We start from the raw sequence: 25406 nt of genomic DNA, 5'->3' as shown, positions 1-25406 counted from the left end.
GACGCATGTAATCCCAGCACTTTGGGAGGCCAAGGCGGGTGGATCACGAAGTCAAGAGATGGAGACCATCCTGGCCAACTTGGTGAAACCCCGTCTCTACTAAAAATACAAAAATTAGCCAGGCGTGGTGGCGGGTGCCTGTAATCCCAGCTACTCAGGAGGCTGAGGCAGGAGAATCGCTGGAATCCGGGAGGTGGAGGTTGCAGTGAGCCAAGATCACACCACTACACTCCAGCCTGGCAAAAGAGTGAGACTCCATCTCAAAAATAATAATAATAATAATAATCAGGGACAGGCATAGGTGGGCACTGCCCACGTGGTTCTCCATGGGCCCCTCTCGGTTCCCAGCCAGCTGGGGACACCTTTGTCCTAGACTGCTTTGATTGTGACCAACCCAAGGGCCGGGCTGTTTGGGGAGCCAGGGCTGCATGCCTTCGCGTGTGCGTGTATGTAGTGGGGCATGTGAAGGTGGGGGAACAGTGCTGAGGAGGGTGGTGGTGCTCCCACCCCATAAAGGGCCATGGCTGCCTCTCGGGCTCCACCTGGGCTCCACAGAGTGAACACTGGGGTCTGGGTCCTGATAGCAGATATGGAACAAGGCAGAGGCGGGAGGGGTGCCAGGCATTCCTCCAGCTGGGGAGAAAGGGGGCTTTGTTGCCCGAAACTGAGCCGCCCCCGGTCTCCTTGCATGCCCAGGCACTCGGCCAAAGATAGAGAAGCTCACACCATACAGGCGGGTGTGCCGAGGCCTCTCCTGAAACTTCGGCCTCCCCCCGCCTGGGCGCCCATGGTCAGTCGCTCCCTCCCAGCCTAGGGCCCAGACAGGTCCATTAAAGGGTGCCGATGCCAGCCTGGAAGGGGGCTTGGCTGGGGACTGGAGTCCAAGGAGAGACAGAGGTTGGAGTGGTTGGAGTGTCAGGATTAGGGAAATACCTGCACCCCAGCTGAGCGAGGGGTGAGGTGTGAGTAGCATTCTGGATGCTCACACACTCTCATCCGGACTCCCCCACACCCCGTAAGGGAGGTACTGTCAGGCCCATTTCACAGACGAGTAAACAGAGGCTCAGCAAAGGGGGGACACACAAGTTAGTGGCAGAGGAGGACCTGCAAATCAGTCCTCTGACCCCAAAGCTCCAACCTTGGAGACTCAGGGACACCTGGGAGAAGGAGGGGGCTGCCAAGTTGTCCCCAAGCTGTCCCCATGAGAGGCTTCCCTCTCTAAGTGCCTGTACAGAGCAGCCAGGCCTGGGGCTGGTGCCAGCCACTACTTTCCAGGGTTGTGAGATTAAATGACCCCCGCACAGACCAGTGTAGCTCTCAGTAGATGTTTAATAAGTGCTCATTGGTGCCCTGGGTGACAAGTCCCTGTCTTTCTTTAGGCCTCTGTCCCCCACCTGTGCCCTGAGGTTGCTTCCCCCAGGCCTGTGTTTCAGGGATTGGGGTCTTCTTATCTTCCAGCAGACTTGTGGCCTCCTTCTCCTGGCCCCCTCCTCCTCCCGCTGGGAGGCCCCCCAGGGCTCTCCTCCTCACCCCACAGGTTCTGCTTGCAGCCTCTGCCTGGGATCTGGCCCTAGATTTGACAGTGGCGCGGGCAGGAGGCAGGGGGCCTGGAGCTCCTTTATCTCTGTGGTCTCCCTCACGGGGGGTTGGGGGGCAGGAGGGCTGGGGCATGAAGACAGCCACGGGGGTGGCAGCAGGGTCTCCAGTCTGACCTGGAGGCCCAGCTGGTGGGGGCGGGGGGAGTCGGCTCTGGAATGCACAACCTCTTGCCGTCCCCTCCCTCAGACATGGGTAAAACACAAAGCGCCTTCTTTTGTCCCCAGCCCGTGCTTAATAGGATTGGAGGCTGGGGGTGGGGAGCAGGCCTCTGGTGGGGGACACCCTCCTGCGCAGCCACAATGGGGCCCTGTGACATCACGCTGCCCCCTGCTGTGATGTCAGAGGCCGCCACAATGGACCTTCCCAGCCGCCCAGACTGGGGGTGGGACAGATGGCTGGGGCGGGGGTCGTGGGGGCAGGGCCAGGACACCTGCGTCCTCGGTGGCTCAGCCCCACCGGCCGTGGTTCTGAAGAGCAGGGCCAGGCAGCATTGGCTGCAATGCCACTAAGGACAGGCAAATAAATCGACTTTTCTTTGGTGTGAGTCAACACTCAGACCATTTTTTAAAAAGAGGACAGCACCGTTTTGAAAAAAGTAAAAGTTGAGATATTCTTGCCTTTTATCCTGGCTCACCACCACCACCTGTCAGTTAAGGGGCATTGAGTGGCTTCCTGGTGCCCACCCTTAGGATAAAAATAAAATCCTCAGCACAGCAACAAGGCTCAGACCCTGCCCACCCCTCCAGCCTTGTCCCTACCTGCCACCCGGCCCCCTGCCCCTCCCAAAGTGCTGAGATTATAGACGTAACCCACCACATCTGGCCTGCAAAGGTTTCTTGGAAAATGGGTGATTTGATTTGAGCCTGGAAGGTTGGGTGTATTTTCCACAGACAGAAATAGGGAGGGATGTGTGCGGGGGTGGGTGAGGGCTCGTGGGGAACTGAGGGCAGGTCCGGGAGTCTGGACCGCATTAGAGTACAGGGGAGGGGTGCAGAGTCTGGGGAAGTGTGTCCCGTGCCCAGATGCTGGGATTGGTTGGCCGGGCCCATGAGGCCTGGTCCTGGGGGAAAGGCCCCTCCGCCCAGCAGGAGACCTGATCATGCAGCCGCCTGCTCTGCCAGCCCAGTGTGGAAACTGCATCCGTCCATCCATCAGGCTGCTGAGGCTGTGGGGAATGTGATGAGGCTGCTGAAATGGGGCCCGGGCCCAGCAGGAGAAAGGGGGCCCCCACCCCGGGCAGGGGTGGGATGTGGCTGCAGCTTCCCAGAAACTGGGTCTGGTTCTGCCGACAGAGACTGGCTGACGGTTTGGACTGGAAAGCCAGACCCAGAGGGCTGGAGTGAGGCCTGCTGGCCGGGCTACCTGGGGCTGCCCAGGGCTGCCTGGGGAGAGGGTGCCAGGAGTGGGGAGGGGGCAACTCTGTGGTGGGGGCAGGGGCCCCTCATCTCAGCCAGGACAGACTTCCTGGAGCCTTCCTCACTACAGACGGACAAACTGAGCCCCCGTGACACAAGGGACATGCCCAGGAGTCCACAGCCAAGTCAATAGTAGGCGCCCAACAGAACCTCTGTCTTCCCTTCCCAGTCCAAGGGTCTTCCTGCCATTTCCTGAAAAGAACCCCAAGGTCCCCAAATGTCACCGAGCAGCAGGCAGTGGGATGAGCTGACTCTCGTCTCCTATGCCGCTTTGTCACCTCCTAGCTGTGGGAACTTGGTCTGATTACTGTAACCTCGCTGAGCCCCAGGGTCCCCAAAATGGGGATAAATGTATGCCTCTGAGGGTCATTGTGACCCTTGCATAAGACGGTGTAGGTCTTGGGCTGGGCATGATCACTGGCATGGCACACTCACTGGCACCGTGGCAAGTTAAAACCGTGTCGCCAGGCACCAGCCTTAGATTTCCTAATTAATTAGCAACTCCTCTAGGAACAGGCAATGCTAGAGGAACGTCCACCACCTACAATGGTAGGTGTTCAGAAACATTCAACTGCTTCTCCTTACCAGCTTTTGTGGTCCCTCCCGGCCAGCCAGAGGGAGCCCAGGACCATTGCACAGCACTCACCACATTCCCAAAACCCATATCCAGTTCCACGGGCTCTTGGATCTCAAAAGCCCAGTCCTTGTCCCCCACAGTTCATTTGTTTATTGAACAAATGTTTATTGAGGGCCTACTGGGTACCAGACATAGTTCCGGGGAGGGACGATGCAGGCGCGATGCACAGAATGGGCAAAGGCACAGAGGGCCCGAGCTAAGAACTCAAGCATTTCCCGTACACATTCATTTGCCCCCTGTTCTAGCAGCATCTATGGTGCCCAAGGCCCCATCCCAGGCCCTGGGCTGCAGCTGGAGCTGAGGGAGTGTGAATGGGAAGGCGAGCAGAGAGCTTGCCTGTCCCTCCAGAATTTGCTAATTAATTAGGAAATCTCAGGCTGGTGCCTGGCGACACGAATTTAACTTGCCATGCAGACTGGGAGCAGCAGAGAAAGCAGGCATCTCCCTACCCAATGCCCCGTCACCACTGCCTTCACCTCCTTCAGGGCTTTGCTGGATGCATCAAAGGCCCACCAAGGTCCCTGCAGCTCAGAACCCAGAAAGGGCTGCAGGCCCACTTCTCAGCAGAGAAGGCTAAAATCAGAGATGAAGGTTCTGCTAGGGGTGGGAATGAGGGCAGGGCTGCTGTCCTACAGCTGCTCCTGACACAACAGCCAGGGGTTAGGGTGGCATAGCAGGTGGAGGAATCTTGTCTTGGTCAAATGGGGCCCAGATGTTGGAGGGGAGACTCAAGCCCCACCCACAGAGGTCTGGAGTCAGAGCCAGGCTCTTCTGGGACACTTCTTCCTCCGCCTGGTGGACTCTCACTTGACCTCCACCTCAGCTTGGATGGCTCCTCCTCCAGGCAGCCTGCCTGGACTTTCTAGGCTGGGTCAGGTGCCCCTCCCCCATCCCCGCCCCAACCTCTGGCTCCTGTAACACCCAGCTCTGCCCCTTCTTAGCCTGGGTCCTACTCTATTACCATTGCTGCCCCCACCAGACTGAGTCCCATGAGGGCAGACAGGGCCCTTATCCATCTTTGTGACCTTGTGCCCAGCCTGGCATAGAGCAGGAACTGGCCACTGAGAGAAGGCACAGAGCAGCAAACTATCTAGACACCTGGGGTGTGGGATGTGGTGGCATTTGGAGACCATGGGCAGGTTATGGTGCCTCAGTTTCCCCAGAACCAGTGCTTCTCAGACCTTATCTAGGGAAGTGTCCATGATGGCAGAGAGGGGAGAGGGCGGCTCTGGCCAGTTATGTAACCTCCCTCCCCTCGGTGTTCAAATCTGTAAAATGGGATATTAATAGCATCTACCTTGAAGGACTGTTGGAAGAATGAAATAAGTAAACACAGGCTAAGTGCTTAGAACAGTGGGTGGTGCCCAGAAAGCCTTGTGTAAGTGTTTGCTGATACCTGATCTTCAATTCAAGCTCAATGTTGGTTTGTTTGTTTTTTCTCTGCTGATATTAACTTTGATCACTTGGTTAGGGTGGTGTTTGCCAGGTTTCTCCACTGTAAAGTTACTTTTTGTTTTCTTTCTTATTTTTTTTAACCCTTTCTATACCTCCCTACTGCCTTTCTTTGGAAGGGTGTCCAGTCCGCAGTCCAGGCAGTGGGGAAGTAAGCTTTACCCACTAGAGGGAAAAGAATCCACCCCTTTGAAATTCATCTGTAAGGAAGATTTGTCTAGGCTCCCTCCACTTATTTATTTATTCAAGCATTTTTTTTTAAGTTTTTTGAGATGAGGTCTCACTCTGTTGCCCAGGCTGAAGTGCAGTGGCACAATCTCGGCTCACTGCAACCTCCACCTCCCAGGCTCAGGCGATCCTCCCGTTTCATCCTCCTGAGTAGCTGGGACCATAGGCACGTGCCACCATGCCTGGTTAATTTTTTGTATTTTTGATAGAGACGGGGTTTCGCCATCTTGGCCAGGCTGATCTCAAACTCCTGAGCTCAAGCGATCCACCCACCTCGGCCTCTCAAAGTTTTGGGATTACAGGCGTGAGCCACTGCACCCAGCCTTTAATCATTTATTTATCTCAGTATGGACTCGTGAATATTTATTTTTGACTTTGGATTTAATCTAATACCTCATCGTTTTGTTGCTCAGCTTGTTCTAGGTTTAGGCCCTGGGAGTTCTTTAGGGCCGGCTCCTGTGTGTCTCTGGCACAGCCCCACCTGTTTATTTTTGAGCACTTCTTTACTCTCTGATACTCCAAGATGCTCCCAGCTCATCTTGTATTTTCCCTGCTTCAGCCCCAGAATCAGCCATTTCTCTAAGGAGCCCTGGTCCCTTTCATTGGAGAATGGTTTTTAGGAAGCAAGATCTGCGGGCTGGGTGTTCTTATTGCTACAGGGGTGTTCCTGCATCTAGGCCCTCTAGGAGACAGATCTGGATTTGCTTTAATTTAAAAATAAAGTTTCCCCTCCTGCCAATCGCAGGGTCCATTGGAGACTGCAGACAGCTGCTCATTGGGTTTTGAGCATCGGACCTGTCCGTGGCCCACAGGTTTATGGGTTCTCACATGCCCTTGGAAGGGCCTTATGTCCAGGACTTCAAGGGAGAGAGCACACGAGGCCACCTCCCCCCATGCTGAGCCACTTCCTGAGTTCATTCCTGCTCATCAGCAGGGCCATGGCTGAGTTGCTTTGGGAATGGGACTCAGGCCTGGTCTTGATGTGCCCTCATAGCCCAGATTTTTGTGGATTTGCAAGCTGCAGGCTTATTCCCTGCTGGGCCAACAGCTTTGTCAGTGGTAGCAACAGTAGCCGTAGCCCAGCCACAGAGCTACAGTGGCCACCTGGGTCAGGCCAGGCCAGGGTCAGGCACCAGGAAGGCCTGACTCAGCCATCATGCCCAGCACACTCAGGTGGCCCAACACTAATGGGAGGAAGGCCCAGCCAGGTGCTCCCTGCACTCCCATAGCTCACCAACCCCAGCCGCACCTGACACAGTTAGTCAGGTGTCTCACGGATGCCCAGCGGGCCAGGACCCAGAGGGCGGCAGCTCTCCTGCAGCAGCAGGGGCCAGGGCAGAGCATGCCAGCTTTGAGACCCCAAGGCAGGCCGAACACCCTCTCGACTTTTGCCAGCGCCTCTCCTGTATCTCCCCAAAGCTCCAGGCTGAGTCAGGAGCTCTGGGTTGCAGACCTGCCTCTACCAGTGACAACAATCATGCCACTCCCTGCTTGAAACCTTCAATGACTCCTTATTGCCCTCAACTTGAAATCCCCACTCCTGGGCCTGCTTTACAAGGCCCTAGAGACTTCTCCAGCACCTCACGTCATGCCTTAATAACACCAAATTGCTTGTGGTTCCCTTGCACAACCATGTGGTTTCACGCCCCTGCGCCTCACTCTGCATCACCCTCCCTTGGCTTCGCTGGTTAACTCCTAGTAGTCCCTGAGGTCTCAGCTCTGGGACCACCTCCTCCAGGAAGTCTTCCTCCTGGGCCTCAGATCATCTCTGCTCCCTGGTTACGTTCCTGGTGACCTGTGTTTGACACCCTCCTAACCCCCACTATGAACGACCTCTGACATGCAGGGCTGCAACCCGGTAGAGTGGAGAAGGCTCAGGTTTGAAATTAGAACTCTGGTGCTGGGCACAGTGGCTCACGCCTGTAATCCCAGCACTTTTGGAGGCAGAGGTGGGCAGATCACAAGGTCAAGTGATCGACACCATCTTGGCCAACATGGTGAAATCCCATCTCTACTAAAAATACAAAAATTAGCTGAGTGTGGTGGTGCGCGCCTATAGTCCCAGCTACTCGGGAGGCTGAGACAGGAGAATCGCTTGAACCCGGGAGGCAGAGGTTGCAGTGAGCCAAGATCGTGCCACTGCACTCCAGCCTGGCGACAGAGTGAGACTCCGTCTCAGAAAAAAGAAGAAAAAAAAAAGAAATTAGAACTCTGGCTTTTCTTGAGACTGCTGTGTGACTTTGGGCAAGTCGCTGCATGTCTCTGAGCCTCCATCTCCTCATCTATGAGAAAAGCATCCCACTGAGATTTCTGACCTTGCTTTCAATTCTGGCCTCTGCCCCTAACTTGCTGTGTGGCCTTGAACAAACCCAGTTGCTGGGCTCCAGCTTGGTTTTCCTTTTCTGTAAAATGGGGCCGCCCACAAAACTCATAACAAAGTGTTGAGGTTCCGACAAGCCGAAACCTGTGAAAAGCTTGTGTAAACCTCAGAGCCCTACATGGATGGTTGAAGGATCTATTTCGACAGCTCCGGGGAGCCGTGGGAGGGAAGCTGACGGCGGCTCTTGCTGTTCTCCTACCTCCCAGCCCTCCAGAAGACTCTGAGCAGCCTGGAGATCAAAGGTGACTGGGGCCTGCTGGCATGGAGGCCGGGCTCGGCAGAACCTACTTCCCGACCCCCTGCCCACCTCCCACCCACCCCTGCTCCCAGGGTTAAGTGACGTGTCTGCCTTGTGCACGAATCTCTGTTTAAACACTAGGGGTTTGGGGGGAACCCTCAGCCCCTCAACTCCCACCCAGGAAGCTCTGGGACCCCACTGCTTTTCCCAAGACTGAAAGCCAAGATCGGTTTGAATCATCTGCAGCTTTATTCCAGAGCAGAAATAAGTCATTTTCTAACAATAAATATAAAAAAAATAATAAATTAAGATTCGAAAAAAATGTCCAACAAAACAAAATCCGTAACACTGACAGAATAGAAACTTATCCAAAAGGATGAGAGATGGGGCCGACTGGGGCATGGGCAGGACACTCCTGCAGCTCCGGCCCCCGAGTCCCCAGCTCACGAATGTTTGACACCCTCTGTCCCCAGCCCTGGCGGGGCCCCCTGCCACACACACACATTCTCTCCACAAAGTACAAAATATATATTTAAAAACCTCAACACAACCAAGCATCTTGCAAAGGCCCAGGAAAGCAAGGGTTTGGCCAGTCAGGGATGAGGACGGGGCCCGAGGATCTAAAGAAGGCACTAGAGGGACAGGGACCGCTTTGGGTCTCGCCCAGTCAAGTTCACAGTCTGCCCTCTTAGTGTGAGGAAATGGGGCTTGAGGTACCCTGTTTACTTGGCGCTGGGCCAAGCCCCCCATCTCCTGAGATGGCCTCATGTGGGAGAAGACGGAGGGGAGGTCAGCTTGGGAATATCCTGTATGTCTGTCCGAAGGCCGTGGCGGGGCTCCTGCTCCAGGGATGCTGGGACGTGGCGGTGCCTGCTAAGTGCTCAGCTGTGTGCGTCTCGCAGGGAAAGAGGGCCCAGCCCAGCATCCCTGGTCATCTCCTCAGTTCAGGCCAGGGTGTCATCCGAGACCCCTCAGCGGAAGTTGCAGAGGGAGGAAAGAACTAGAAATAAATAAAGTCCCCAGTGGCCCAGCATGGCACAGCAGAGAGGCCACTCTGTTTCTTCAAGTATTCTTGGCCGATGGGGCTCCAGGCCCTGTCGAGGCTCAGATGGGGATCCCCACAGTGTTCACCTGGTCCTTGAGTCCCAGCAGGCTGTAGGCGATGCGCTTCTGGTGGCCGGGCAGCCGCACCCCAATCCTCTTGATGTCGCTGTGGGCCGGGAGGGAGAAAGGGAGAGTTAGGGGCTGGAGCAGGGGAGGGGTCCGGGCTGGGTGGGGACAGGACTCGGTGGGCGGCTGGGGAGGGGAGTGGAGGGAGGCAGAGGAGGAGGGTGGAGAGGGTGCCTTGGGGACCTGTAGGGCAAGAGAGCTCTGGTTAGGTAGGCCTGGGAGAAGGAGCCACAGCCTAGAAGCTTGCCAAGGTGGCCCACCATCAACAAAGTTAGGAAAACGACAGAAGCCTCAACTCTGTACGATGCTTTAAAAAAATAAAAATAAATCAAATCTTCTGAATTATCTGTGAGGCAGGTGCTCTTTTTCATCCCCATTTTGCAGATTAGAGAACTGAGGTCAGAGCGGTGAAGTGACTTGCCTGAGGTCACACAGCTAGGAGGTGGAAGAGCTGGGAATCAAAGCAGCTATGAACAAATGCCTTCCCTCCCCTCACCCCTAGTCTGTTCCCAGTGCCCCCAGCTCAGGCCTCATTTCCAGGAACTCTCTAGGGATGTCGCTCAAAGCCTCTCTGCCCAAGGTCTCTTCCCACCTGCTGCCTCATTTCTCCCTCACTCCTTCCAAGTTCCCACTGCTGATCATGAAGGAAGGACTCGGGAAATACTTGAAGGGTTAAACTTTGCGAGTCTTCATGGGTGAGGCTTGCGGGTCACCAGATCCAGTGACTAGGAAGATGTCTTCCCTTGGGGAAACCTCAGTTTCCTCCCGTGTAAAATGGGAGCTACTGTCCATCTGGAGGGCGAGAGACCTCAAAACCAGCAGCCGAGGGGGAAGGCAGCATCAGTACCAGATGGACAGATGTGCCCAGGAGCCCACAGCCCTGCTTTCCCACCCCCACAGGGTACACGCTCTCCTGGGGCCCCCTTCCATGCCCCTCCGTCCCCTCATGAAATCACTTATGCTCCCAGGAACCTGTGAGGAGGGCATTTATTACTCACTTTGGGAGTTTTCTCCTCCACGATCCTCACCCACTAGCCCAAACCCATGAAAACACCCAAGTTTTTATGGGCCGACTTTTGGCTGTAAAGGGAGCTAATTATATGATGCAAGATCCTAGTTGCAGTTCTGCAGACATGACTTTCCCACAGGATCCGGGAGCCCCGGCACAGGCGCAGAGCAGGGAAGGGCAGACCCAGGTGAGTGGGGGGGACTCCAGGACCTCCCGCAGAGGCTGGTGCTCCCACAGCAGCAGGAAGGCCGGGACATTTGGGACATTTGGGAGAACTTCCTACACTACCCGCACAGGACGTTTCTAACCTATACAGTTGGAGGTGCTGAAAAAGCAGCAGTTTCCCACACACTTGAAGGTCTCAAATTGTGGTCCCTGGAAAAGCGCTCAGACCACGGTGAAGGAGACAGGACCCCCGGCCTGACCCCAGATTCACTCGATTTGCAGTTCCGCAGGTGGGGCAAGGAGTCTGCGTTTGGTTGAATCCCAGAAGAAACCTGACATCCGGTTTAAAAACCAGTGGGTTGTAAGCTCCAGGAGGACAAGTGCTGAGACCTTGTCATCTGGGCCCATCACCCCCACAGCACCTGCTCCCGCCCCCACCCCTGCCCAGGGTCCAGGATAGGCCTGGCACATAGTAGGTCCCTAGGAAGTGTCTGCTGCATGAATGCATGAGCAAATGAATGCTTTAGCGGAGGTTGGGCCGTTGCTGGGCCACCTCTGGTCCCTCTTGCAAATGGTAGTGGTTAATCTCACAGGATGGGAGCACAGTTTGCTTTGGAGGCCCTGCGTAGAAAACTCCAAGGCCATATACTCGGTGAGCTCCTACTGTGTTCTGGCCCTGGGTGCAGGAAGACGGGAGTAAGAAATGGCTCCTGGAGCCTCACGTGTCAGATCATTCATTCATTCAGCAAGCATTCCTTCAGTGCCAAGCCTATGCCAAGGGCACTGGAGACCCTAAGATCTACAGCCTGTGCCCTCGACCCCCACACAGGATGCAAATGCTGTAGTCCCAGCTCTAGACAGAGCCTGGGGTTGGGCTATTTTTCTGGGGTGCAACATCCACGCCTTTCGCCAGCTGCTCACAAAACATCTGGGACCACTAGTCTAGCTAGAAACCCAACTGACTCCAAAATAGCACAAATGGAGAAGAGACAGTGGCTGTGGGACCCCAGGGGACCAGGCAGCTGGTCCCCTGGGAGGGAGTCAAGAAGGCAGGAGGCTGAGAAGGGGAGGAGGTGGGACACTGAAGCCTAAATCCTGATCCCATTGGGAAAGGCACGCATTCCCCTGCTACCAGCTCCAAGTCTCCCATTGGGACCCATGGCGTGTGTAGACCCAGGCTTCAGGTTTTAAAAAGGCCTTTGAGATCCCCATTTATTTGGAAAGAGGCAGAGGGGAAGGAGGAGGCATGCAGGCCCCAGCTCTGAGCACCAGTGGCTGGTGGGAGGAGCGGGTGGTGGGTGGTGGGGGTCGCCGAATGACTTCCTGCCTTTATCCAGGCCCTTTCACAACAACGCACACTGCAGCGCACACACACACAGCCTCCATCCATCCAAGACTGCCCCGTCCCTGCTCGTGGGAAAGGAATTGACGAGGAGCACCCTGGGCTATTTAGGGAAGCTTCTAAGAACATGTGTTTCCTATAAGCACTTCTCCGTGCCCTCAGCTCTGGTCCCCAGAAGAGAGGCTGTGTTGTCCTTGGTGGGAGCCCCTGGAGGAGCAAAGGGTCTGGTGGATGTTCTCAGGAAAAAGGAGAAAAGGAGGGGGCATTTGCACAGTGCTAGGGGAGGAAAGCAAGGGAGTGGAGGAAAAGAGGAGAGCAATGAGGATTTAGCACCCACTGTATACCAGTCGTGTCATCTGCGCTGCACCCATGCAATCCCATCAAACTTGATCAAGGTCACCCGCTAGGAAGTGGCAGATGCGGGACTTGAACCCAGGTATGTGTGCAGAGCCCAAGCCTGTGGCCCTGCTGGGCTGGCCGGCAGCAAAAGACATCCTGTGATCCATCTCCCCTCCCTACGTGTCCCCGCCTCCCCTCTGGTCGGCTCTGTTCCTGCCTGCTTCCCATCACCGACTGTCCCCTGAGGGAGGCTATGGCCTTGGCCAGCAGGTTGGAAGCCCAGCTGAGCAATTTCCAAAGGCCCTAGAGAATGTTCATGAACAGGCTCAAATCCCAGAACTTCTGTGACCTAGAACCATGGGAGGCCCAGGTCATCCCCTCCATACGGTTCCCAAAACCTCCCAGCCTCCCGGTCTGTTCCCGCCATGACCTTGGACCATGCACAAGCTGGGTTGTTGAAACTGGCCACTATTTTTAGAGGCACAAAAGGCTAAGAGGATAGGGTCTTCCCCCTCCTGGGACAGGAGGAGGTGTCTGTGCCAAGGCCATGCCGGGAAAAGTCTCAATGCTGGAGTTGGGAAGGGGAGAAGAGCTGCCAAGGGGCAGCTTGACAAAGGGGCAAACCCAGGGCCAGCAGGGAGTAAGTGGCACTTCTCACCAGGTGGGACTGCAGGCTGAGAGCCAACCAAGTGGAGAGAGGTGCCTGGGGTAGGCCAGGGGTTCTCTCTCCTGGGCAGCAGTCAGGGCATCTTGGAGAAGACTGCCCCAAACTGGCTGTGTGACCTCAGGCAAGCCGGTAACGTCTCAGCCTGTTTCTCTACCAATGACCTCTCCGATCCCTGCGCTCTGGGACCCCGACTGACTGGGCCTGGAATCCTGCTCTCCCCCTCATGGCTGTGGGACCCTGGGCAGGTCACTGCACTTCTCTGCATCTGTTTCTCACCTGCACCTGTTTCTCACCTGTTAACAGGACTCACCCCGCTGGGTTCTCATTCAAAGTGCTCAAGCAGAGACGGCACATAGCCCTCAGTAAACAGTAGCTACTGTTATGATTACGGTTACTATTATTTCCCCACTCTGGTAAAGGATGTAGGAAGAGGAGAGAGCTGAGAGTGGGCACCCAGAGCTGCCAGCTGCTGGCGGAGTTCTGCCCTTCTCTTCCAAGGAGCCTCTTCCCAGAAGAGAAAGAACAAAGAGAGGAGCATTGAGGGGCAGGGAAGAGGGCTGGGGGGGCATGGAGGCAGCCTCTGGAGTGGGAGGCGGGAGGCGAGGGGGGACGGGAAGGGGCCTGACTTACTCGTTGGTCATCTGCACCACCTTCTCGATGGCAGTGTAGCCGGCCGCCATGAAGTGCTCCGTATACTGCTGCATCTTGATGGACTCCAGCCACTCGGACACCGTGCGGAAGGGCACCCCCTCCGAGCCGCTCGTGCTGGGGAGCCGGATAGACACGCTGCAACAGGAAGCACTACAGGTGAGGGGCTGCAGCACCCAGTCCACCCCGGGCCCTGCACCTGCCGCTCCCTAACCTGGACGATTGACTCGGCTGCCCCGTGCCTCCATCTCCTTATCTGGGCAACAGGGAAGCCCAGTCAAGTAGGGTTCAATGAGACCTCCTGGCACGTTGGGAGCGCTCAGCATCTGTAACTACTGCTGCCCCGCCACTCCTACTAACAGGACCGCCACCAATAACTACCACATCATAAAATGCTACGAGCAGAGATTCCAGATCCTGAGTCACAATCCCAGCCTGACCACTTCCAGCCATGTAAGATATTCAATCACCCTGTGTCTCAGTTTCTTCTTCTACAAAATGAGGATCACTGGAGGACTCATCTCGTAGGTTGTTTAAATGAATGAAAACATATTAAGTGCTCACGCAGTGCCCTGCACACAGACACATAAGCTGGTTGCTTCTATTAGGATTTCCTGGGCCATCGTGTCCAGTCTAAGTCAAGTCCACACATAACCTCTTAGCCCCCAGCACCCCCCCTACCAGCTTCACCTGGGTGGCCACTCTACCGAAGTGGTTCAGGAGTCTGCAGAAGGAAAATTGAGGTCATGATGGGCAGAGGGCATAGAACTCACCGGGGGTCGAAGTCAGCCAGGGTCTTGAGGGAGTCAGGGGCACGAATGAGCTTGTCCAGGATGCTGACAATGTCAGCGAACTTGGGGCGGCGGGCACGCTCCTGCTGCCAGCACTGCATCATGAGCTGGTAGATGGCGGAGGGGCAGTCCATGGGCGTGGGGAGCCGGAAGCCATCATTGATGGCTTTCATCACCTGGCAGGGCACGAAGGTCAGGGGCGCTGTTGCAGAAAGCCACTGAAACCCTCTGCAGCCTCCAGCCTATGGAGGTGGGCAGGGGAGGGGAGGGGAACAGGAACATCCCAGAAACAGACAGGAAGGGCCTTTCTTGAGCTGCCACCCAACCTTCAGAGCTGCCCAAAGGGCAAATGCCTAAGGGTCTGTGTCCAGAGTTCACTGGAAGGGACTTTTTTTTTTTTTGACTGAGACAGGGTCTCAGTCTGTCACCCAGGCTAGAGTGCAGTGGCGCTATCACACCTCACGGCAGCCTCAACCTCCTGTGCTCAGGTGATCCTCCCACCTCCACCTCCTGAGTAGCTGAGACTACAGGCACGTGCCAACACACTTGGCTAATTTTTGAATTTTTTGTAGAGATGGGGTTTCGTCATGTTGTCCAGGCTGGTCTCGAACTCCTGAGCTCAAGCGATACTCCTGCCTCAGCCTCCCAAAGTGCTAGGATTACAGGCATGTGCCATTGCTCCCAGCTAGAAGGGACCCTGCTCCCTCACAGGGCACCAGGCAGCAGCCACACTGTGTGCCCTCAGCCCAGCCTCCCTCCCATCTCTCTTCCCCTCCTTCTCATCTGGCTGCCTTACAGTGCCCTTGGTCTTGGCAGAGATGTGACCTCTTCTGAGAAGCCTCCCAGGCCACCAGGCTGAGAGAGGCACCAAGCACACAGACACACACACGCATGCATGCATGCATGCACATGTGCACACATACGGATGCACACACATGCATGGACACACGGATACACACGTACACCCCACTCCTTTTTTCATCTCTGCACTCTCTGAATCAGCTCCTGGAACCCAGCACAAGGCCTGGCACGCAGTAGATCCTCAAGAAATATTTACGGGGCTGGGTGCAGTGGCTTACCCCTGTAATCCCAGCACTTTGGGAGGCTGAGGCAGGTGGATCACCTGAAGTGAGGAGCTAGAGACCAGCCTGGCCAACATAGTGAAACCCCGTCTCTACTAAAAATACAAAAATTAGCTGGGTGTGGTGGCGCATGCCTGTAATCCCAGCTACTCGGGAGGCTGAGGCAGCAGAATTGCTTGAACCTGGGAGGTGGAGGTTGCAGTGAACTGAGATCATGCCAATGAACTCCAGCCTGGGCAACAAGAGCAAAACTCCATCTCCAAAAAAAAAAAAATAAACATTTATGGAGCAAACCTAAGAAGGTTCATCTAAACTGTCCTCTGCCCAGCCCCTGCAGTTTGAGATGAGTAAAGGGCTTGAGTTCAGGTCCGGGCAGGCCTGGGGAGGGCAAGGGCACCCACCTCGTGGTTGGACAACTCCCAGTAGGGCCGCTCGCCGTAGGTCATCACCTCCCACATGACAATGCCAAAGCTCCACACATCGCTGGCAGAGGTGAACTTCCGGTAGGAAATGGCCTCCGGGGCGGTCCAGCGGATGGGGATCTTGCCGCCCTGCAGGGAACCCAGGCCCAGTCACCACTGTGCCCTCTGGCTGGCCCCAGGACCATTGCAGCCAAGCCCCACGACCCCTCCCTGGACTCCTACAGGTGTTCTGCCTCCTGAAGCACTGCCCAGGTGTGCAGGTGAGAGGACACCATGCAGGGCGAAGGCCGCTTCTCCCTTGAGGTCCCCTTCCCCAACTTACACTGGTGGTGTAGGTGGCCTCGGGGTCGTCCTCCAGCACGCGGGACAGGCCAAAGTCAGACACCTTGCAGACCAGGTTGCTGTTGACGAGGATGTTGCGGGCAGCCAGGTCACGGTGCACATAGTTCATGTTGGCCAGGTACTTCATGCCAGCTGCGATGCCCCGCAGCATGCCCACCAGCTGCAGCACGCTGAACTCGCCATCCTTCTCCTGCCGGAGCACAGGCGCTCAGCTGCAGGCCAGCCCTGAACCCGCCAGGCCAGCCCCAGCCAGGCTCAATGGCCAGGCATCCCCGCCCCCTACAACCCACATCCTTACCCGAAGGAACTTGTCCAGGGCCCCATTCTCCATGTACTCAGTGATGATCATCATGGGCTTGTCTGTAGGGGGGTGGGCACAGGTGAGAGGTAAGTGGGCCCAGGCATGTGGGAGAGGTGGGCACAGATATGGGGGAAGGTGGGCACAGGTGCAGGAGAGGTGGGCACAGGTGTGGGGAGAGGTGGAACAGGTGTGGGGAGGGTGGGTACAGGTATGGGGAGAGGTGTGGGGAAAGCTGGGCACAGGCGGAGGAGTGGGCAGAGGTATGGGGAGAGGTGGGTTCAGGTATTGGGGAGGAGGGCACAGGTATTGAGGACAGGTGGGCACAGGTGTAGAGGAGGTGGGTACAAGTATGGAAGAGGTGGGCACAGGTGTAGAGGAGGTGGGTACAAGTATGGGAGAGGTGGGCACAGGTGTAAGGAGGTGGGTACAAGTATGGGGAGAGGTGGGCACAGGTGTAGAGGAGGTGGGTTCAAGTATGGGGAGAGGTGGGCACGGGTGTAAGGAGGTGGGTACAGGTATCGGGGAGAGGTGGGCACGGGAGTAAGGAGGTGGGTACAGGTATCAGGGAGAGGTGGGCACTGGTGTAGAGGAGGTGGGTGCAGGTGTGGGGGAAGGTGGGCACAGGTGTAGAGGAGGTGGGTGCAGGTGTGGGGGGAAGGTGGGCACAGGTGTAGAGGAGGTGGGTGCAGGTATCAGGGAGAGGTGGGCACAGGTGTAGAGAAAGTGGGTTCAAGTATGGGGAGAGGTGGGCACAGGTGTAAGGAGGTGGGTACAGGTATTGGGGAGAGGTGGGCACTGGTGTAAGGAGGTGGGTGCAGGTGTGGGGGAAGGTGAGCACAGGTGTAGAGGAGGTGGGTGTAGGTATGGGGGAAGGTGGGCACAGGTGTAGAGGAGGTGGGTGTAGATATGGGGGAAGGTGGGCACAGGTGTAGAGGAGGTGGGTGCAGGTGTGGGGGGAAGGTGGGCACAGGTGTAGAGGAGGTGGGTACAGGTATCGGGGAGAGGTGGGCACAGGTGTAGAGGAGGTGGGTGTAGGTATGGGGGAAGGGGGGCACAGGTGTAGAGGAGGTGGGTGCAGGTATTGGGGAGAGGTGGGCACAGTTGTAGAGGAGGTGGGTACAGGTATCGGGGAGAGGTGGGCACAGGTGTAGAGGAGGTGGGTGTAGGTATGGGGGAAGGTGGGCACAGGTGTAGAGGAGGTGGGTGCAGGTGTGGGGGGAAGGTGGGCACAGGTGTAGAGGAGGTGGGTGCAGGTATTGGGGAGAGGTGGGCACAGGTGTAGAGGAGGTGGGTTCAAGTATGGGGAGAGGTGGGCACAGGTGTAGAGGAGGTGGGTACAGGTATCGGGGAGAGGTGGGCACAGGTGTAGAGGAGGTGGGTGTAGGTATGGGGGAAGGTGGGCACAGGTGTAGAGGAGGTGGGTGTAGGTATGGGGGAAGATGGGCACAGGTGTAGAGGAGGTGGGTGCAGGTGTGGGGGGAAGGTGGGCACAGGTGTAGAGGAGGTGGGTGCAGGTATTGGGGAGAGGTGGGCACAGGTGTAGAGGAGGTGGGTGTAGGTATGGGGGAAGGTGGGCACAGGTGTAGAGGAGGTGGGTGCAGGTGTGGGGGGAAGGTGGGCACAGGTGTAGAGGAGGTGGGTACAGGTATCGGGGAGAGGTGGGCACAGGTGTAGAGGAGGTGGGTGTAGGTATGGGGGAAGGTGGGCACAGGTGTAGAGGAGGTGGGTGCAGGTGTGGGGGGAAGGTGGGCACAGGTGTAGAGGAGGTGGGTGCAGGTATTGGGGAGAGGTGGGCACAGTTGTAGAGGAGGTGGGTACAGGTATCGGGGAGAGGTGGGCACAGGTGTAGAGGAGGTGGGTGTAGGTATGGGGGAAGGTGGGCACAGGTGTAGAGGAGGTGGGTGCAGGTGTGGGGGGAAGGTGGGCACAGGTGTAGAGGAGGTGGGTGCAGGTATTGGGGAGAGGTGGGCACAGGTGTAGAGGAGGTGGGTTCAAGTATGGGGAGAGGTGGGCACAGGTGTAAGGAGGTGGGTACAGGTATTGGGGAGAGGTGGGCACAGTTGTAGAGGAGGTGGGTGCAGGTGTGGGGGGAAGGTGGGCACAGGTATAGGGGAGGTGGGCACAGTCACAGACAGAGCCCCTGCTAAGTGGCCCCTCTCCACCCAGTGTGGGCTGGCCCCAAGCCTCACATTTGGAGACGACGCCCTCCAGGCGGATGATGTTGTGGTGGCTGAACTGGCCCATGATGCCGGCCTCGCCGAGGAAGTCCACTCGCTGCTTCTCTGTGTAGCCGGCTTTCAGCGTCTTGATGGCCACCGGCACCTCCTTCTTCCCCGAGGATGTCTTCAGCGTGCCCTTGTACACCTCCCCAAACTCTCCTGTGGGCAGACAGGGTCAGGGGAGTGCCCTGGTCAGCCCCGGCATGAGGGCTCCCACACTGTGTCACCACCGCTGCCTCCTCAGGGCCCCTTGGCAGGGGGCCAACCTCACCTGCTCCGATCACCTTCTGCCGAGTGACACAGGATGGATGGATCTCGGTAGTGAACTTCAACACAGCCTGGTTGGGGTCCTCATATGTGTGGGGGTCCACGTATGTCTTCAGGGGCTTCAGTTGTTCTGGAAGGAGAAGGGGTGGGGTCACAGGCAGCTCAGGAGGGGCCCCATGGTGGGTGCTCTGGAGTCAGAGGAGAAGGTCACGTGATCTTCAGAGACTTGGACCAGGCTGTGGGGGACGGACCCCTCAGAGCTGCCCACGGAAGCCTGTGGCCCCACCCCAGTGCCCTGGGAACACCCTGGCTGCCCCCACCTCCCCCACAGAGCTGGGGACGGTGCGGGCAGGGCTGGGCCTGGAGCGGGGGCTGCGTCTCACCTGACTTGGAGAAGTAAACGTCCTCCGGGGACTGGCGGGCACGCTGGTTCTTCCTCCTGAAAGAGCCCCACGGGGAACCAAATGCAGGGAGGTCAGTGAGGTCTGCTCCGGCCAGGGAAGCCTCCTGGCCCTACTTTGGTCCTAGGAGGACCTGGGGTGCTCAGAATGCGGCCCAGTCCCCGCTTTCGCTGCCCAAGCTCCACTCTCAGGGCCGAGGGTGTGGAGAAGGCGGGTGGAGGAACAGGGAGGAGGTGAACGAGCCAGGACTCCCTCTCCAGGATCTAGGCCCCAGAATGGCCCCTTAAGCAGTCGTGACGAAGGCATTCCCATTAGAGCTACTCGGGGATTCCTGCCTGCGTGTCCAGAGGAAGTGTGGACACATCATTAATAACAAGAGCAGAGGTAATGACCCCCGTGTCCCGGCCCCGCCGCGTGCCAGGCACTTCGCTACACACTCTAACTCGTATATCCTCGCATCATCCGGAGGCAGGGATTAGACTCGACTAGCATCCTGTGGGCCCCATCGTTCAGATGAGGAAATGGAGGTTCCTGCCCCAGTTTCCCACCCAAGCCCATGTGGAGCTAGGGTATGGGCTCTGACGAACCTGCGGTGGATAAAGAAGCCAACTCCTGCCAGCACCAGAAGCAGGACCACACCGACAGCCACGCCGCCAATCACCGCCAAGTTGCCAGATCCCTCCGGGGCTGGTGGAAGAAATCAGCTGATGACAAGGGAGTTCCCCCACAAATTACAGCAACACCCACGCTGCACCCAAGACACCTGGGCCCCTACTGTGTGCTGGGTGCTTGCACTTGGGAAGGCTCCAGAGGGTACTTAGTCCCATTTCATAGACGGTCAAGCGGAGGCCTTCCCGAAGGTCTCACGGGAGGTATTGCAGGTATGTGGGGCTCAAAGCTCTGGCTTTTTCTGTGATGCGGATTTGAACTTCCTCACACCACTGTCGTGAATCCACATCCCGGCTCCTCCACCCCTCAGCCTTCCATGCTTCCCCCTCCCCAGGCTTGGGGGCAATCCCCGAAGGGCTGTCCCAGGCCCCCGCTGACCGAGAAAGGGGCATTTCTAAGTTATTTGATTCACTTCCTTTCCCAAGATGTCTCAATTGCTTGGTTCTGGGCCCTGGCCTGGTCCATGCCCAGGGTCCCCCAACTCACACAGCGTCTGGAATTCGTGCACCTTGCTGCCGGCCCCCTGGCCCTCCTGCGTCAGTGCCTGCACCTGGACCAGGTAGGTGGTGTCTGGGGCCAGGTCATCCAGGGTCACGGAGAAACCCTCGGTGCGGCGCACATTGTAGCTGTTGGAGTCTCCCTGTGGGTGGGTGGCCGGCGGAGGAGCAGGCAGTGAGGGCAGGGCAGGGGCCTCGGCTCAGCCCGCTGGAGACCACCCCAAGCTAGCAAGGTGGCTTGCCTTTGTTAGCAAACTTGAGGCTCTTCTTACAGAGGAGGAAACTGAGGCTCGGAATTAAGTGACTCACTCAAGGTCAGAACCACTAAATGCATGAGCCAGGACTCAAACTGAGTGTGTGGGGTCCCAAAATTCTGCCCCTGTCCTCACCCTGACTGCCTCTTCCAAGGACGCCATGTCTTCTCTCGTACAAATCTCTGCTGTGCTGCCTTGGGAGATGTAACCCCCTGGCAGACCCCAGGCCTCAGTTTCCCCATCTGCAGAAGGGTGCTTCTTCAGATGGCTGGGTGGTTTGGTGATCATCTATGTGACCAGCCTGTCCCCTGCTCTCGGCCCAGCTAGAGCCAGCCCCGCCCCTCTGGGAGTTACCTTCTTGCGGTAGGTGACCTCGTACTTCCACACGCGGCTCTGCTGCGGCGGGGGGATGCTCCAGGAGACGCTAAGCGAGGTGGTGCTGCGGCCCTCCAGCCTCACCTTGGGGGGCTCTGGGCAGGACAGGCAGTGGGGGAAGTGGGTAAGAAGCTGCCTACGAGCAGGCAGGGTTTGGGGGGACAAGTGGACGTGGAGCCACATCCTCCACAGCCCAGATTCTTTCATTTTTTTGAGACAGGATCTCGCTCTCTCACCCAGGCTCGAGTGCAGTGGCATGATCTCGGCCCACTACAGCTTTGAACTCCTGTGCTCAAGTGATCCTCCTGCCTCAGCTTCCTGAATAGCTGGGGCTACAGACACGTGCTACTGTACCTGGCTAATTTTTGTATTTTTTGTAGAGATGGGGTCTCCCTATGTTGCCCATGCTGGTCTCAAATGCCTGAGCTCAAGCAATCCTCCTGCCTCAACCTCCCAAAATGCTGGGATTATGGGCGTGGTCACCACGCCCAGCTCCCAGGCTCTTTAGATCCCAACCTAGGATCCTAAACTTTCAGCTCCAGAGCACAGGGCCAGAGCCCCAGGCCTCCACCCTGGCCCCATCACAGGGGCTGGCACATCAGAGGTGCCCCATATTTACGAGTGCATAAATAATAATAATAATAAAAGGCCAGGTGTGGTGGTTCACCCCTGTAATCCCAGCACTTTGGGAGGCCGAGGTGGGAGGATTGCCTGAGGTTGGGAGTTCGAGACCAGCCTGACCAACATGGAGAAACCCCGTCTCTACTAAAAATACAAAATTAGCTGGGCATGGTGGCGCATGCCTGTAATCCCAGCTACTCAGGAGGCTGAGGCAGGAAAATCACTTGAACCCGGGATGCAGAGGTTGCGGTGAGCCGAGATTGTGCCACTGCACTCCAGCCTGGGCAACAAGAGCAAAACTCCGTCTCAAAAAAACAGAAGAAGAAAGAAGAAAGAAGAAGAAAAGAAGAAAAGAAGAAGAAAGAAGAAGAGGAAGAAGAAGAAGAAGAAGAAGAAGAAGAAGAACTAACTTTTGCTGAATGCTTTCTTTTTTTTTTTTTCTTTTGAGACAGAGTTTCGCTCTTGTTGCACAGGCTGGAGTGCAATGGTGCGATCTCGGCTCACCGCAACCTCCACCTCCTGGGTTCAAGCGATTCTCCTGCCTCAGCCTCCCGAGTAGCTGGGATTACAGGCATGCACCACCACACCCAGCTAATTTTTTGTATTTTTAGTAGAGATGGGGTTTCTCCATGTTGGTCAGGCTGGTCTCGAACTCTCGACCTCAGGTGATCTGCCCACCTCAGCCTCCCAAAGTGCTGGGATTACAGGCGTGAGCCACCGCGCCCAGTCTCAATTCTCAATTATTATCCCACTTTACAGGGGAGAACATTGAGGCCCAGAGAGGTTAAGTAACCTGCCCACAGTTACAGAGCTCAGAAGCGGCTCTGGAGCAGGAGTGTCCAATCTTTCAGCTTCTGTGGGCCATAATGGAAGAATGGTCTTGGGCCACAAATAAAATACAGCAACACTAACAACAGGTGATGAGCTAAAAAAAAAAAAAAAAAAATTGCAGGCTGGGCACAGTGGCTCACGCCTGTGATCTCAGCACTTTGGGAGGCCGAGGCGGGCGGATCGCGAGGTCAGGAGATCGAGACCAGCCTGGCCGACATAGTGAAACCCTGTCTCTCCTAAAAACACAAAAAATTAGCTGTGTGTGGTGGCACGTGCCTGTAATCCCAGCTACTCCAGAGGCTGAGGCAGGAGAATTGCTTGAACCCGGAAGGCAGAGGTTGCAGTGAGCCGAGATCGAGCCACTGCACTCCAGCCTGGGCAACAGAGCGAGACTCTGTCTCAAAAAAAAGGGAAAAAATTGCAAAAATAATATCATAATGTTTTAAGATAATTTACGAATTTGTGTTGGGCCGCATTCAATGTCGGCTGGGGCCACATGTGGCCCACGGGTTGGACAAGCTTGCTCTAGACACTGTGCCTTTAACCACTTGCTCTGCTGCCTCTCTCTAAACACACCCGAGCCCCAGATGGCCGTCCTCCTTAAGCCCCACCTGGGCAGGCCCCATAGGGCACAGCTGCCACCCCTGGACCTCACCTGTCTGGTTGATGCTGACACTGGCAGTACGGAAGCTGCGGCTGGTTACCAGGCCTGAGACGCCATTGCGGGCCTCCACGGTGAAGGTGTAGTTCATGTGGGGCTCCAGGTCGCTGACTGTCACACTGGTGCGGGTCAGTCCGTGAGGAGGCTCCGAGTAGCGCACACTGGCCTCACACGGCCCGCATTCCCCAGACTCGGGCCAGCACTGTTCGCAGGTGACGCTGTAGACAATGTCCTCGCGGCCCCCGCTGTCCTGAGGGGGCGTCCAGCGCAGCTCCACCTTGGCACCCATGCCCACGGCCGTGAGGTAGTGTGGGGCGGAGGGGGGTCCTGCACAGACAGGAGGAGTCAGTGCTGTGCTGGACCCAGGCGGAGACGTCACCCTCAGTCACGCCACCCTGACCCACTGCAAGACTCACGTGTGCAAGGCATCGACGCTGGGTCCTGAGGTGCCCGGAAGAAGCCTTCCTCACACTCGCAGGAGGTGGCACCCTCAGGGGATGGCAGCGTGTGCTCAGAGCACTCCAAGCAGGGGCTCTCAGATGCCTCAAACTTAAAAAATCCAGGCGAGCAGGCTGGTGGACACAGGACAGACAGAGCACAAGGACATCAGTTCAATCTGCTTCCACCCCAAGTGACTGTCTCATTCCCTCACCAGGGACCCCTGCCCTGCAAGCAGGTCAGTAAATCTCTATGGACCTGTTTTCTCATCGGCACAATGTCTTGTGATGGAAAAATGCATGGCAAGGGCCTAGCATGTACCGGGCACCCAGGAAGTGCTTCACACACATGCTGCAAACCTTTGCTTCACTCCCCACTGGCTCCTGCAAGAAGCACCACGCCCCTGAGCCTGGCATTCAAGGCCATACCTCGCCTTTCAGCCAACCAAGAATCCCATCACAGCCTAGCTCAGCACTTGACCAAGCACGCTGCCCACCGGCCTCATCCCCTTTCCTCCGTGCAGACTAGCCTGTCCGGTCCCCACCTGGGTAGCTGAGAGCTGCCCAGGGCAATGACTGCCTCTTCTTGACCATGTGTGTTTGTTGACTGTCACCACCACCCTGACTCACTGGCCAGCCTCATCAGTTCAGGATGCCATCCCTGCAGGTTTACCTCCAGCCCAGGACCTGCCCTCCTTTCCATCCGGGGCTGACCAGGAAGCAGGAAAGGCCAAGCCCCCTGGCATTTTCTCTGGCTCTGCTTCCAGGACCGAGTCATATCCGCCACTCACAAGGACAGCCAGGAAGTGACTCTTCCTCCCCCAGTGGCCAGTCCTGTCCTGGCCCAGCAGGCTGGGGGCTCAGGCACCTGACTCCGGGGGCTTCTTCCTCCCACCGCCCTATCCTGTCTCATCCCGCCCCTGCCCTAAGCCCCTTCCTGGCCCTACAGGCAGGAAGCTGCCCAGACACAGAGCTCACGGTGCAGGGCTGTCCAGGGCTTGGGCAGCTGCTGAAGTGGCCAGGGTGGGTAGAGGTCACCCTAGGGAGCTCCTCCAACAACCCTACAATTATAATCCTTCAGATTGTTCTGATGAGAGGGTCCTGAGACACCTCCAACCTCAGCACCGTGTTCACCACACACACAATGATCCTCTGCTCTGTGCCTGGCCCACCCCCAGTGCTGGGTATGCACCAAGATGAAAACAAACTCCTGATCTCAGGGAGCAGAAGCACCTGACAAGGTCTGCAAGACAGAGGGAGGAAACAAGCTAAGAGCTAAGGGGGTGGAGAAGGGGAAACAACCTTGGCCAGGAGTCTGAGAAGTCACAGAGGGGACATTTTGGCTGGGGTTCAGAGGCTGCATAGGAGTTCAGCAGGGGAATGATAGATGTTGGGAGAGGGAGTTAGGAGTGAGAAAGTGCATGACTAATACGGAAGGTATGAGTGGGTTTGTGGGCACAAATGTGGGGAGCAGCAAGCAATAAAACAGTTGAGAAAGGCCTTCAATGCCAGGCCAAGAAGCTGGAACTTTATTCTGGAGGCAATGGAAAGCCGCTGGAGGTCTGATGTGGGGAAGTCAGACCCCGCCGTCAGGAAAAATCTGTGCCTGGAGGCAGCTTTTGTCCAAGACCCTGGGGGCAACCTGGCCCCTAATGGCCTAAGGACAACCCCCTCCAGGGAAGCAATTTCAAGTGCCCTGACCCAAGCAAACCTGCTAACTCTCAGGGACAGAATCTGGAGCGAAGACTCTCTTCATCCAGTCCCCTGTGTGAGCAGAGGTGCAGAGGGGGACCAGGAGTCAGGGGAACAGGACTCAAAGGACACCCAGCTCTGTAAGGTGCCAGATAGTGACCTCCTGCTGATGACTCTGCTCTCAGAGCCAGGCTGCATCCCTGTCCCCTCCCTACCCTGGCCCAGGGACCACACAAACAGCCGCTCTCACCCCCT

At 56.8% G+C, this 25406-nt stretch overlaps 1 protein-coding gene across 2 annotated transcripts in view; it reads right to left on the bottom strand.

Moving 5' to 3' along the window:
* Positions 1–8175: 8175 nt before the first annotated feature.
* EPHA2 (EPH receptor A2) overlaps positions 8176–25406 on the bottom strand; it is a 33099-nt gene continuing 15868 nt past the window's right edge. Inside the window, exons 4-17 of one of the 2 annotated variants that reach the window (XM_003806238.8) lie at positions 23439–23594; positions 23017–23349; positions 20889–21004; positions 20270–20423; positions 19702–19801; positions 19097–19152; positions 18718–18843; positions 18417–18605; positions 16225–16286; positions 15907–16116; positions 15564–15713; positions 14063–14256; positions 13272–13427; positions 8176–9159 (exon numbers count right to left, since the gene is read on the bottom strand). In XM_003806238.8, coding sequence (XP_003806286.4) covers positions 9054–9159; positions 13272–13427; positions 14063–14256; positions 15564–15713; positions 15907–16116; positions 16225–16286; positions 18417–18605; positions 18718–18843; positions 19097–19152; positions 19702–19801; positions 20270–20423; positions 20889–21004; positions 23017–23349; positions 23439–23594 — 2108 coding nt within the window. In that variant the 3' untranslated portion in view covers positions 8176–9053. Of the gene's footprint in view, positions 9303–13271; positions 13428–14062; positions 14257–15563; positions 15714–15906; positions 16117–16224; positions 16287–18416; positions 18606–18717; positions 18844–19096; positions 19153–19701; positions 19802–20269; positions 20424–20888; positions 21005–23016; positions 23350–23438; positions 23595–25406 lie in introns of both variants that reach the window. The other variant, XM_055097745.2, reaches the window with a different exon arrangement.

This window comes from Pan paniscus, chromosome 1 (assembly GCF_029289425.2).
Source record: "Pan paniscus chromosome 1, NHGRI_mPanPan1-v2.0_pri, whole genome shotgun sequence".
Classification (NCBI taxonomy): domain Eukaryota; kingdom Metazoa; phylum Chordata; class Mammalia; order Primates; family Hominidae; genus Pan; species Pan paniscus.
Note: the sequence above shows the minus strand (reverse complement) of the source record. Positions and strands in the feature narration are given on the sequence as shown.